The sequence below is a fragment of the Oncorhynchus nerka genome, linkage group LG18 (assembly GCF_034236695.1).
Source record: "Oncorhynchus nerka isolate Pitt River linkage group LG18, Oner_Uvic_2.0, whole genome shotgun sequence".
NCBI classification, from domain to species: Eukaryota; Metazoa; Chordata; class Actinopteri; order Salmoniformes; family Salmonidae; genus Oncorhynchus; species Oncorhynchus nerka.
This window is the reverse complement of record NC_088413.1, coordinates 34,826,648-34,840,702: the sequence shown is the minus strand read 5'-3', so window position 1 is coordinate 34,840,702 and position 14,055 is coordinate 34,826,648. Positions and strand designations below refer to the sequence as shown.

At 47.1% G+C, this 14,055-nt stretch overlaps 1 protein-coding gene across 1 annotated transcript in view; it reads left to right on the top strand.

Annotated features, from left to right (window-relative positions):
- The first annotated feature begins 1,021 nt into the window (after positions 1-1,021).
- LOC115145862 (pericentriolar material 1 protein-like) overlaps positions 1,022-14,055 on the top strand; it is a 35,410-nt gene continuing 22,376 nt past the window's right edge. The window contains 12 exon segments of the mRNA XM_029687443.2: positions 1,022-1,138; positions 1,968-2,219; positions 2,556-2,879; positions 3,558-3,728; positions 4,457-4,576; positions 4,927-5,107; positions 5,238-5,347; positions 5,726-6,011; positions 8,950-9,139; positions 12,591-12,797; positions 13,131-13,294; positions 13,397-13,626. Coding sequence (XP_029543303.2) covers positions 1,034-1,138; positions 1,968-2,219; positions 2,556-2,879; positions 3,558-3,728; positions 4,457-4,576; positions 4,927-5,107; positions 5,238-5,347; positions 5,726-6,011; positions 8,950-9,139; positions 12,591-12,797; positions 13,131-13,294; positions 13,397-13,626 — 2,340 coding nt within the window. The 5' untranslated portion in view covers positions 1,022-1,033.

The following is a 14,055-nucleotide window of genomic DNA, read 5'->3' as shown; positions in this document are numbered from 1 at the left end:
AAATATAAATATTTCCAAATTTGAGGTAGGCTATATGGTCACACCGGTAATGGAGCCGTTGAAGTATTACTGATGTAATTAGAATTGTACTGGGCTGAAGGTGCCTGCATCTGATGGTCAGTCTCAGCAGAGGGGAGAGGGCAGCAGACTGAGCGTCCGCCTCTCAACATCCCTCCACTGACCATAAAATGGACACTGTCTTCCGGCTGATGGTGAAACTCTGATGGTCACACCACATTATTTCTGCCTCGTGCACAAATTCATGTTACTCCTATGGACAGAGTGAAATATTCCACTGTATTAAAAATGACCCAAGCTGCTAATAATGACGCATGCCTATAGATCCACTTTCCTACTCATTCATTACTGCTGCACTGCTTGTTGTAGCGCTGAGTGGAAATAGGAACCTGCATTTCATGGCCTATAAAAGTGTTGACAGTGCTGAGTAAGAACTTTAAAATGAACTCATTCACATAAACAGCAGCTCTTTGCTGTATTCGTTGACAGTTTCTCTAGTTGGGGTTTTAAGTTTTAATCTCACAGTATCTTTGCTGTAGCTTTTTCTTTTATGCACAGAATGGCAACAGTTTGCCTACCCGGCGTGTAGGTGAATTGGGTGCACCTACCACCGGCAGCCCGAGACTTATAAATTAAATAGGAACACAGTGCTTTATCATTGGGTTTTTTACAGAAATGTTTTCGCAATTGACTAGGAATGCATTGGAGGTCGATCGACCAGTTGGTGACAACTGTATTCCCATCAATTAATAAAAAGCATTATTTTGCACTGGGATTTTTTTTTTTGTCAATTTGGCTGACCACAATTTTATCGGCTTTTCATTTTATGTCATGTCCAAAAGCCGACAATTACCCGCAAACGGAAACCTTGGTGTGTGCGTGAATGAGTTGTGCACAGTATGCCAGTATGAAAGAGACCTACTGTGTGTGTGTACATGCTTTTGTCTCCAGTCCAAAGCCGTTCTTGAGTGTTGACTGACTGCATGTCAACAACCCAACAGGCGCGGAGGAGGACATGGCGACAGGGGGCACTCCCTTTGATGACTGTGCAGACGAGCAGGAGCTGCACAACTGGACCGTTACCAACGGCAGCAGCCTAGAGGACAGGCTCAACAACATGGTACAGAGGAGACGAGAGAGACTGGCTGTGTCCCAAACGGAACCTTATTCCCTATGTAGTGCAATGCACAACCTTTGACCAGAGCCCTATGGGTCCTGGTCGAAAGTAGGGCACTACTGGAATGGGGTGACATTTGGGACCATTGAGAATGGACACTAAAAGGTTGAATCCTAACTGGAGATTTGCGAAAGTAATTAAAATCTTTGATTGCATGAGTTGTTTGTGCATATAGCCCCACGGTGGAGATGTTATAAAACCTAGAGATCAGGGAAATGGTTCCAATAATTTTCCCACCATTTCATCTACACAATACACAGACAGCCCTTATATGAAGTGTTTCTAAAATCCCTTATGGGGAAAAATGAATGGTGGAAAAACTATTGGAACCATTTCCTTGTTTGACCGCTAGGTTTTATGGGTATTATGACTCTTGCTGTGGTACTCTATAGCTTTAGTAAGGATTCAGCCCCCTCACTGTCTAGCTCTAGAATCTGTTCGTCTACCTATAATGCTGACCAAAACATGGATTTGAAATGGTGTATTACAAGTTTATTGTAATGTGTCCCTTTTGAGGAACCACGATGTGCTTATCATCAAGCAAGTACAGCATTATACAGTACATGGTATTACATAAAACACGTGGATATGACCTTCTGTCCCTTTTTTAAAGAATGAAGTTTCCCCAAGGTAAATGTCAAGGATCAGCTTCCCCACCCCAAATCCCAACCTGAACCATTTGTGGTGGGGAAATGCAAAACTGACCCAAGATCAGTGTTTAGGGATAACTTCACCCTACACTCCTTTTTCAAAGCTTCATGTCCCCTCTCAGGACTGGGGCATCCAGCAGAAGAAGGCCAACCGCTCGACGGAGAAGAACAGGAAGAAATTCTCAGCCGGCGGCATGGCGGAGAGCCGGCTGACCAATGACATCTCCCCGGAGTCCACACCTGGCACGGGGCGGAGAAGGACAAACACCCCTCACTCCTTCCCCCACGTCAAGTACACCACCCAGATGTCGGTGCCCGACCAGGCCGAGCTGGACCGTCTCCGGCAGAGGATCAACTTCACTGATCTAGACGAGGTGAGAGGATTCTCCCTAGAGCTTTCTTAACTAAGCATTTCTTCTTTGAGTATTCGTCTGTGATTTTTGGTGTCTGGGGGGGGGATCATAGTTAATCCAGAAATGTGTAAAGTTCACCGAAGATGTTGTGGAAGGGTACTGTTCATGTAAAAACGCACACATTTCTTAGTGTGTTGTCTTTACGAATGTGAAAGTTTTCAACTATTCAATGTTCCAAAGGACCTTCTTTCCAGCTTTTTATATCGCAGAGGTTCTGCTGCATTGTTCTGTTTCAGAGTACTGTAATTTAGACTGGAAGCCAGGTTATGACACATCCCTCGCTCTCTCTTTTCTCAGAGGAGCGTGGGCAGCGACTCCCAGGGTCGTGTCACAGCAGCCAACAATCAGCGAGAGCTGGCGGCGGAAAACAAAAAGCCCTTCAAATTCCTGCCGCTGCACGTCAACACCAACAAGAGCCGGGAGGCGGCCTCGGCCCCCACAACCCCCTCCGTCGCCGCCACAGCCAAGAAACAGAGCCCTGGCCTGGGTCTTGGTCTCAGGGAAGCGTTCACCCCCTCCCTGCCCAGCAATGACACCCCCAGGCTAGGTAGAAGGGCCGAGAGAGGGCTCCTTCACTCTAGGGAGGATGGGAGAGGAGAGCTCAGCATCGACAGTAGCCAGGTAGGTAACGTCTAGGCACTTGGGTTTACTGGATTAGGGCTTTTCAGCACTTGCATTTTATACTCCCTGTATGTAGTCTGTTTTGTTTGATCAGCCACTTATTGCACAATGCAAATGATTGAAGTTTGTAGTTTCAATACTTAATTAAAATAGAACAAACACAGGACATGCTTACAATAAAGTTAGTTTAGTTGTGGGTACATAGAGGAAAAACTTACTCAGTAACCCATTTTGGACAAATCTATAAATAGCATACCTTGGAACAGCATTTTCACCACTCAAGTCTGTGCTTGCGCTGAACTGATTGTACTGTCTGCAAACCGTCACATGGCATGCTGTGCTCTCGATCTTGTAAGAAAATAAATGGTAGAACAAGGATGGGAGACTAGGCAGGCAAGATGATGATGAAACCAGTGCTTATTTAGGGCAATTTAAAAATATGCCACCACCGCAGGTTCCCAAGTGAGTTCTGCCCTCGTTTAGCTCGGTCTGCAGTGAGCGGACTGGTATCCGCGCTCTCACACACCATTTCTCTCTCGCTCTCTCTATCATTTACACTCACAGACATGCATGCACACATGCTTTCTCTCTGCTGTGCCACTATCTCATACACACTCTCACACACTCTCACACACCCTGTCTCTCACACACCCTTACACTCTCTGGTGTCCCTATCAGGTGGTGAGCAAGTTGGTTCAGATCCGGGAGTATATCGGCAAAGCCAGCTCCATGAGGGATGACCTGGTGGAGAAGAACGACATCCCGGCCAACGTGGAGCGCCTCACCCACCTCATCGCCCACCTCAAGGAGCAGGAGAAGTCCTACCTCCGCTTCCTGCAGAAGATGCTGGTCAGTACAGTACGCTGGCTTATCGAGGCTTTCTCACTGTCTCTATCTGTTTTTCTCCTTTCTCTCTCTTTGGCTTGATCTGTATGTCTTTATTTTTCTCTTTCCATCCTTCTGTCATTTGAGGATGAAAGTGGCTGCTTTCGAGAGGCTTTTAGTTTGAATTCACTCAATGGTATTTATAGTAAAAACAAGCTACGGCAGCCTTGGGCTTTTCCCTGTTAAAGAAGCCTGCAGTCCACTGCTTTTTTCTCTCACATTGCTGTTGATAGTTCAAGGTGTTGTGCTTGGGGGAACTTTTCACTGCACCCTGGTCATGTATTTTTAATGCCAAGGTGTCTGAAACGCCGGCAAGACAGTCGTGTATCTTGTTCCATTTGGCAGACAAATCTAGGACATGACACACATTGCTTCTGAACTGCTGGAAGGCACGTGTCATTTGATCTTGCTGTCAGCGCATCTTGCTATCAATATTACATAGGTTACCCCCCTCCGGCATTTATGTGCGAGTAGTTATGACTATTTCCATTGTTGTATACCAACTTTTTCACCAACCACTGTTCAAGTATTACATTGAAAGTGGGGTGGAGAAAGGGAAGGAAATTGTTGAAGACCCGTGTTCCCATAGCCACTACACCCTCCGTGTCAATGGTACCATAGTTCGGGCCGAAGAGGGTGACCGTGCTTGCAGTCCGTGCCTAATATTTTACTGACCGCTGCCTCTTCTGTAGGCGAGGGAGAATGAGGAGGACGAGGCGGGAACACTGGACTCGGCCTTGGGTTCAGGCTCGTTGCCAGAGAGCACCACCCTGAACATGGAGGTGCGCTCCTCGGACGCCTCCAATGCCACCGTAAGTAGCCCTTCCTCTAGTTCTGACAACCAACCTCCCCCCTGCTAGTTTTTTGTTTTATAGAGGAGTTTGGATTGGTCACAAACGAGATCATCTGATATGTGCATAGGGATACGCATTACAATCTCTACCAGATAGTAAGACGCTTCTTCTAGAATTCGTCACCCAAGTAGACCAAGGCTAATTGTATTGCTGCCATCCCTCCCTCTCATCCCACTCCATCCCTCCTTCTCCCCTTCTCTCCATCCCTTCCTTTGCCGGTGTAACACCAGGAAGTCTGCACTGTCAGCATCTGAGGCACAACCAGTTCTGCTTGTGCTGGCGATTTCTTATGTGCGTGTCTCCAACAGGGTCGCATTGCAGGCCGCAGTGACCAGAAGGAGGAGCTGGAGAACTTGAAGAAGCAGCATGAGCTCCTGAAGAAGATGCTGGAGCAGCAGGAGCAGCTCAGGGCTCTACAGGGCCGCCAGGCAGCACTACTGACCATGCAGCACAGCTCCCAGCAAGCCACACAAACCATGGCTGACACCGGTGAGACACGGGCCACATAGAAAGAGAGCGCGTATGCAGAGGAGTCAACGCACACTGGACACACAAGCGCACATGCAGAGCTGGTAGCTACACACACACGTAACCTTATTTCATTTGGTGTGTGTTTCAGTGCCGACAGAGACCACAGGCAGTGTGTCAGGGCTGAGCATCACCTCGGAGCTGAACGATGAGCTGAACGACCTCATTCAACGCTTCCACAACCAGCTGCACGACTCCCAGGTACCAGCATCATAGAATACTGGGTCGTATTAATTAGGGCACACTGTAGCCAAAAGTATTAGCGTTTTCTTCTGTCTGATGCCTAATGAATACAACCCTGGCAAACATCAAAAGTTATAATAACATGGTATTTTTTACCCCTCTATTACAGACGTGGTGTATAACCCTGTAACTAACTATAATGCTTACATTTAAATGAAGGGATAACTGGGCAAAATGAAGTCTTCATGTTGAGTAATTAGAACTTGTTTCCATGTTATTACCACTTTATCCTGTGTGGTAATGTAAAGTGCTACCCATCAAAGTAATAAATTATGAGTTGAATGTTTGGTCAACTACTAACACCTACTAACATCCTGTGTGCCTTTCCTTCCTCAGACCAAGGCAGCAGTCCCAGACAACCGCAGACAAGCCGCGAGCCTCTCCCTCTCCCGGGAAGTCTGCCGCTCTCGCTCCTCCCAGCCTTCCCCTCCTTCCCGCTCTGCCTCCTCCTTCCTCCATCCCAGCCCTCTCACTTCCCTGACCTCCATCACCCCGACGTCGGCCTCGGCGGCGAGCGCCAAGCTGACCAAGTTGCAGGAGCTGCAGGACAAGAAGCAGACTATGGACAAGATCCTGCAGGAGCTGCACTCACTCCGCGACCAGACCCTCAACAACAACTCCTGTAAGTTATGGTTTGTCTCGGTAACTGACTAGGAGTAGGATAACACTGTGGGGGGGGGGATATATATATATTTTTGCGAGATTCTTGCTTGTTTAAACGCCTACAAATGCCATTTCCTGCAAAACATTGCCTTTAATGATGTCAAACTTGTATTTATTTATTTGTATTTTTTTTGTGCAGCTCCCATCTTACGTTATTTGCGGTGGAAGCCTGGTGCATATTATTATTATTATTATTATTTTTTTACCTTTATTTAACCAGGTAGGCTAGTTGAGAACAAGTTCTCATTTGCAACTGCGACCTGGCCAAGATAAAGCATAGCAGTGTGAACAGACAACACAGAGTTACACATGGAGTAAACAATTAACAAGTCAATAACACAGTAGAAAAAAAGGGGGAGTCTATATACAATGTGTGCAAAAGGCATGAGGAGGTAGGCGAATAATAACATTTTTGCAGATTAACACTGGAGTGATAAATGATCAGATGGTCATGTACAGGTAGAGATATTGGTGTGCAAAAGAGCAGAAAAGTAAGTAAATAAAAAAAGTATGGGGATGAGGTAGGTGAAAATGGGTGGGCTATTTACCAATGGGCTATGTACAGCTGCAGCGATCGGTTAGCTGCTCAGATAGCTGATGTTTGAAGTTGGTGAGGGAGATAAAAGTCTCCAAGTTCAGCGATTTTTGCAATTCGTTCCAGTCACAGGCAGCAGAGTACTGGAACGAAAGGCGGCCAAATGAGGTGTTGGCTTTAGGGATGATCAGTGAGATACACCTGCTGGAGCGCGTGCTACGGATGTGTGTTGCCATCGTGACCAGTGAACTGAGATAAGGCGGAGCTTTACCTAGCATGGACTTGTAGATGACCTGGAGCCAGTGGGTCTGGCGACGAATATGTAGCGAGGGCCAGCCGACTAGAGCATACAAGTCGCAGTGGTGGGTGGTATAAGGTGCTTTAGTGGCAAAACGGATGGCACTGTGATAGACTGCATCCAGTTTGCTGAGTAGAGTGGTGGAAGCCATTTTGTAGATGACATCGCCGAAGTCGAGGATCGGTAGGATAGTCAGTTTTACTAGGGTAAGCTTGGCGGCGTGAGTGAAGGAGGCTTTGTTGCGGAATAGAAAGCCGACTCTTGATTTGATTTTCGATTGGAGATGTTTGATATGAGTCTGGAAGGAGAGTTTGCAGTCTAGCCAGACACCTAGGTACTTATAGATGTCCACATATTCAAGGTCGGAACCATCCAGGGTGGTGATGCTAGTCGGGCATGCGGGTGCAGGCAGCGATCGGTTGAAAAGCATGCATTTGGTTTTACTAGCGTTTAAGAGCAGTTGGAGGCCACGGAAGGAGTGTTGTATGGCATTGAAGCTCGTTTGGAGGTTAGATAGCACAGTGTCCAAAGTATATAGAATGGTGTCGTCTGCGTAGAGGTGGATCAGGGAATCGCCCGCAGCAAGAGCAACATCATTGATATATACAGAGAAAAGAGTCGGCCCGAGAATTGAACCCTGTTGCACCCCCATAGACTGCCAGAGGACCGGACAGCATGCCCTCCGATTTGACACACTGAACTCTGTCTGCAAAGTAATTGGTGAACCAGGCAAGGCAGTCATCCGAAAAACCGAGGCTACTGAGTCTGCCGATAAGAATATGGTGATTGACAGAGTCGAAAGCCTTGGCAAGTACCTGGTTTAGTACCTTGAGCGTGGCTGAGGTGCACCTGTGACCGGCTCGGAAACCAGATTGCACAGCGGAGAAGGTACGGTGGGATTCGAGATGGTCAGTGACCTGTTTGTTGACTTGGCTTTCGAAGACCTTAGATAGGCAGGGCAGGATGGATATAGGTCTGTAACAGTTTGGGTCCAGGGTGTCTCCCCCTTTGAAGAGGGGGATGACTGCGGCAGCTTTCCAATCCTTGGGGATCTCAGACGATATGAAAGAGAGGTTGGAACAGGCTGGTAATAGGGGTTGCGACAATGGCGGCGGATAGTTTCAGGAATAGAGGGTCCAGATTGTCAAGCCCAGCTGATTTGTACGGGTCCAGGTTTTGCAGCTCTTTCAGAACATCTGCTATCTGGATTTGGGTAAAGGAGAAGCTGGGGAGGCTTGGGCGAGGAGCTGCGGGGGGGTGGCGGAGCTGTTGGCCGAGGTTGGAGTAGCCAGGCGGAAGGCATGGCCAGCCGTTGAGAAATGCTTATTGAAGTTTTCGATAATTATGGATTTATCGGTGGTGACCGTGTTACCTAGCCTCAGTGCAGTGGGCAGCTGGGAGGAGGTGCTCTTGTTCTCCATGGACTTCACAGTGTCCCAGAACTTTTTGGAGTTGGAGCTACAGGATGCAAACTTCTGCCTGAAGAAGCTGGCCTTAGCTTTCCTGACTGACTGCGTGTATTGGTTCCTGACTTCCCTGAACAGTTGCATATCACGGGGACTATTCGATGCTATTGCATTCCGCCACAGGATGTTTTTGTGCTGGTCGAGGGCAGTCAGGTCTGGAGTGAACCAAGGGCTGTATCTGTTCTTAGTTCTGCATTTTTTGAACGGAGCATGCTTATCTAAAATGGTGAGGAAGTTACTTTTAAAGAATGACCAGGCATCCTCAACTGACGGGATGAGGTCAATGTCCTTCCAGGATACCCGGGCCAGGTCAATTAGAAAGGCCTGCTCACAGAAGTGTTTTAGGGAGCGTTTGACAGTGATGAGGGGTGGTCGTTTGACTGCGGCTCCGTAGCGGATACAGGCAATGAGGCAGTGATCGCTGAGATCCTGGTTGAAGACAGCGGAGGTGTATTTGGAGGGCCAGTTGGTCAGGATGACGTCTAGGAGGGTGCCCTTGTTTACAGAGTTAGGGTTGTACCTGGTGGGTTCCTTGATGATTACTTAGAAGCTTGTAAGTTTGCTGCCGTGCATGTGTGAGTAATGTGTGTTCTGTCAGGTCGCGGTGGCAGTGTGTCCCTGTCCTCTCAGCATAGACTGGCTCTGGGTGCGGGCCCCTCGGACCGCCCCTCTGCCCTGTACCGGGAGCCCAACGGGGCCACAGCCATGAGACGGGATCCCTCCACCTACCATCCCTCCACACACACCCAGCAACCCCAGCATGAGGACGCTCCAGCAGACAAACTCCGGTACTAAACTTCAACAATTATTACAATTGGTGCACATCACACCACAGTTGTATTCATAAGGAGCCAAATGGTAGAAAACTGACTGAAATGCAGAGGGACTTCCTGTACTTGCCCAAATCACATTTTATTGGTTGCATACACATATTTAGCAGATGTTATTGCGGGTGTAGCGAAATGTAGCGACATGCTTGTGTTCCTAGCTCAAACATTGCAGTAATATCTAAAAATTCCAAACAATACACACATCTCTAAAAGAATGGAATTAAGAAATATTAGGGCGAGCAATGTCTGAGTCTGACGTATGAATATGTATGTATACAGTGTGCATGTATACAGTGCATTCGGAACGTGTTCAGACCCTTTGACTTTTTCCACATTTTGCCTTACTAAAAGGGGTCAACTAGTTTTTCCCCTCATCAATCTACACACCCCATCATTACAAAGGAAAAACGTTTTTTTTAAAACATTTTTGCAAATGTATTAAAAATAAAGAGAAATATCATATCATATTCAGACCCTTTTACTCAGTACTTTGTTGAAGCACCTTTGGCAGCGATTACAGCCTCAAGTCTGCTTGGGTATGATGCTACAAGCTTGGCACACCTGTTCTTCTCAGAAGATCTTTTCAAGCTCTGTCAGATTGGATTGGGAGCGTCTCTGCACAGCTATTTTCAGGTCTTGCCAGAGATGTTGGAGCGGGTTCAAGTCCGGGCATTGGCTGGGCCACTCAAGAACATTCAGAGACTTGTCCTGAAGCCACTCCTGCGTTGTCTTGGCTGTGTGCTTAGGGTCGTTGTCCTGTTGAAAGGTGAATGTTCACCCCAGTCCGAGGTCCTGTGTGCTCTGGAGCAGGTTTTCATCAAGGATTGCTCTGTGCTTTGCTCCGTTAATCTTTCCCTCAACCCTGACTAGTCCCCCAGTCCCTGCCGCTGAAAAACATCCCCACAGCATGATGCTGCCACCACCATGCTTCTCCGTAGGGATGGTGCCAGGTTTCTTCCAGATGTGACGCTTGGCTTTCAGGCCAAAGAGTTGAATCTTGGCTTCATCAGACCAGAGAAGTTTGTTTCTCATAGTCAGTCCTTGAGGTGCATTTTGTGTGTACTCCAAGCGGCTGTCGTGTTCCTTTTACTGAGTGGCGGCTTCTGTCTGGCCACTCAACCATAAAGGCCTGATTGATGGATTGCTGCCAAGATGGTTGTCCTTCTGAAATGTTCTCCCATCTCCTCAGAGGAACTCTGGAGCTTTTTCAGAATAACCATTGGGTTCTTGGTCACCTCCCTGACCAAGGCCCTTCCGCCCCGATTGCTTAGTTTGGCCAAGCGGCCAGCTTTAGGAAGAGTCTTGATGGTTTACAACTTTTTCCATTTAGGAATGATGGCCACTGTGTTCATGGGGACCTTCAATTCTGCAGACATTTTTTGGTACCCTTTCCCCAGATCTGTGCCTCGACGTAATCCTGTCTCGGAGCTCTACAGACAATTCCTTCGACCTCATGGCTTGTTTTTGCTCTGACATGCACTGTCGACTGTGGGACCTTACATAGACCGGTGTGTGCCTTTCCAAATCATGTCCAATCAATTGAATTTACAACCGGTGGACTCCCAAGTTGTTGAAACATCTCAAGGATGATTAATGTAAACAGGATGCACCTGAACTCAATTTTGAGTCATAGCAAAATGTCTGAATACTTATGTAAATAAGGTATTTCTGTTTTCTCTGTCATTATGGGTTATTGTGTGTTTGAGTACATTTTTTTATTTAGTACATTTTACACGAAGGCTGTAATTGATCAAAATGTGGAACAAGTCAAGTGGTCTGAATACTTTCCGAATGCACTGGATGGGATGTATAGACATGGATAGTAAACTCAGCCAAATAAAAGTCCTCACTGTCAACTGTGTTTATTTTCAGCCAACTTAACATGTGTAAATATTTGTATGGACATAACAAGATTCAACAACTGAGACATAAACTGAACATGTTCCACAGACATGTGACTAACAGAAATGGAATAATGTGTCCCTGAACAAAGGGGGGGAGGGTCAAAATCAAAAATAACAGTCAGTATTTGGTGTGGCCACGAGCTGCATTAAGTACTGCAGTGCATCTCCTCATGGACTGCACCAGATGTGCCAGTTGTTGCTGTGAGATGTTACCCCACTCTTCCACCAAGGCACCTGCAAGTTCCCGGACATTTCTGGGGGGGAATGGCCCTAGCCCTCACCCTCCAATCCAACAGGTACCAGACATGCTCAATGGGATTGAGATCCGGGCACTTCGCTGGCCATGGCAGAACATTCTTGAGGGATTGATGGAGGGATTGTGTGTTCCTGGTGTAACTCGGGCAGTTGTTTTTGCTGTCCTGTACCTGTCCCGCAGGTGTGATGTTCAGATGTACCGATCCTGTGCAGGTGTTGTTACACATGGTCTGTCACTGCGAGAACGATCAGCTGTCCATCCTGTCTCTCTGTAGTGCTGTCTTAAGCGTCTCACAGTACGGACATTGCAATTTATTGCCCTGGCCACATCTGCAGTCCTCATGCCTCCTTGCAACATGCCTAAGGCACGTTCACGCAGAGGGGCAGGGACCCTGGGCATCTTTCTTTTGGTGTTTTTCAGAGTCAGTAGAAAGGCCTCTTTTTAGTGTCCTACGTTTTCATAACTGACCTTAATTGCCTACCGTCTGTAAGCTGTTAGTGTCTTAACGACCGTTCCACAGGTGCATGTCCATTAATTGTTTATGGTTCATTGAACAAGCATGGGAAACAGTGTTTAAACCCTTTACAATGTTTGGATTTTTACAAATTATCTTTGAAAGACAGGGTCCTGAAAAAAGGACGTTTTAGTTTTTTTTGCTGAGTTTGTGGATAGAATATTTAGTGTGTCTATAGAACAGTATATATTCAGCAATAGTTGAATAGGATGGCATTGACTCAAATACAATATATTGAATGATTTAAACGGTATGTAAACATTATTCCAGTGACCAGTGTTTAATTTTCTATTGGGACTACCTGGACTTAATGAATACAACCCATTGCCGATGAAGCAAAGGAGATAAGTAGAGGGAACCAACTCAGTCTATTAGCATGCACCCTTTGTATCTCTCTGGTACCGGCAGCTGAAGATCCATGCTGTACTGTTCCTTCAGACAAGCTCTACCATCCATCACCCTTATCCCTCTTATTCATTCATTCGTCTGGTGAATGAACAATAGATCCAATTAGTCAAGTGTCTCTCCTTCATTGAATCAGTTGTCCATGTATCAACCTTAGTCTCTTTCCCCCATTCCATGTCTCCCCATTCATTCATCCACACTCTCTGAAATGTGACTCAAAAGGAATAGACTGCTTGAGGTCTCACTTACGGTGCTTTTAAGTCCTTGAGGTGGAGACATTTTAAAATGGAATCAGGCCTAAGTCTCTCTCTCCCCCCCCACCCACCACAGCAAGCTGAAGGAGGTGCACAAGCGTCTGAACGAGCTGCGTGAGCTGGTGCAGTACTACGAGCAGACATCAGACATGATGGTGGACACAGTCAACGAGAACGTGAAGGAGGAAGAGGAGGAGGAGGAGACTGAGGAGGACGGCTCCATGCTGGAGACCATGTTCGACTCTGAGCAGGAGAACCGCCGGCCCCCCATCACCAACATCAGGTACTTGAAGGACACGGACGGAGTAAGGTGCAGTCATTATTATTTCTCATTAGATCTGTTTATTAGTGGACCATGTCCAATTCTGATTCTAAGCATCACAGACCTGGGATTCGAACCGGCAACCACGGACAGTAACGTGTTAGTTTCGAGCCAAGCATATCTGTTCCTTTCATGTACCTCAAATTACCAGGTTAATTTAAAATATAGTTCTCAATAACTTTCCTGGATAAGAAATGTTAAAGGTTTAGATAATATAATTCCCAAGGGCAAATCACGCCGGGGAGTGAAATTGAGACCTGACCCCTTTTCTCCATCTTTCTTTCCCCTGGTCAGAAACCCACAGCATTCTGGGAACTGGACAGAAATGAACAGTCTGACCAACGGCCGAGGAGGCGGCAGCACCAACAACCACGTTGACGGGAGGCTCAACGAGTGTGAGATCAACAACCGCTCTGCAGCAGCCAACCTCCGCAGCCTCAACATCCCATCAGCCATAGGTAGCGTGACACACATACACACATTACATGTGTGCAACCTGTATACACACGCACACACAATCCACTCATCTCACTAACCCTCATTGTTTCTGTCTCCACCAGAGTGCCAGTACAACCGCCCCTACAACCAGGTCAAGGATGACGATGATGACGATGCCCTGGAGGATGAAGAGGAGGTGCGGGGGGTCGGGGCCCGAGACAGCGATGCCTCGGGGTCGAGCAGAAGGAGCAGCCTGGAGAACGAGGACGCGGACTTCGCCCACAAAGTCCACCGGCTGCAGACCGCCAAGCAGAAACTACGGCAGCTCCAGGAGCTGGTGGCCATGGTGCAGGTGAGAGGACTGACTAGAAACAGAGAAACATAGCATATGAGAGAGATATAGAATCTGAAATAAATTGTAGGCCCCATAGTGCAAGTCAATAATGGGACCAATCTCATCCAAAAAGTTGACTCAAGTTTGCCAAAAAGCACCTGGATGATCATCAAGACTCTTGGAAGAATGTTCTATGGGCAGATGATTCAGAAGTATAACTTTTTGGATGATATGGGTCCTATTTTATTCCTGGCGCAAACCAAACATTGCGTTCCAAAGTAAGAACCTTATACCATCGGTCAAGCATGGTGGTGGTAGTGTGATGGTTTAGGAATACTTTGCAGCCTCAAGAACTGGATAACTTGCCTTAATGGAAGGAACCATGAATTCTGTTCTGTATCAGAGAATTCTACAGGGAACTGTCAGGCCATCTGTCTGGAAGCTGAA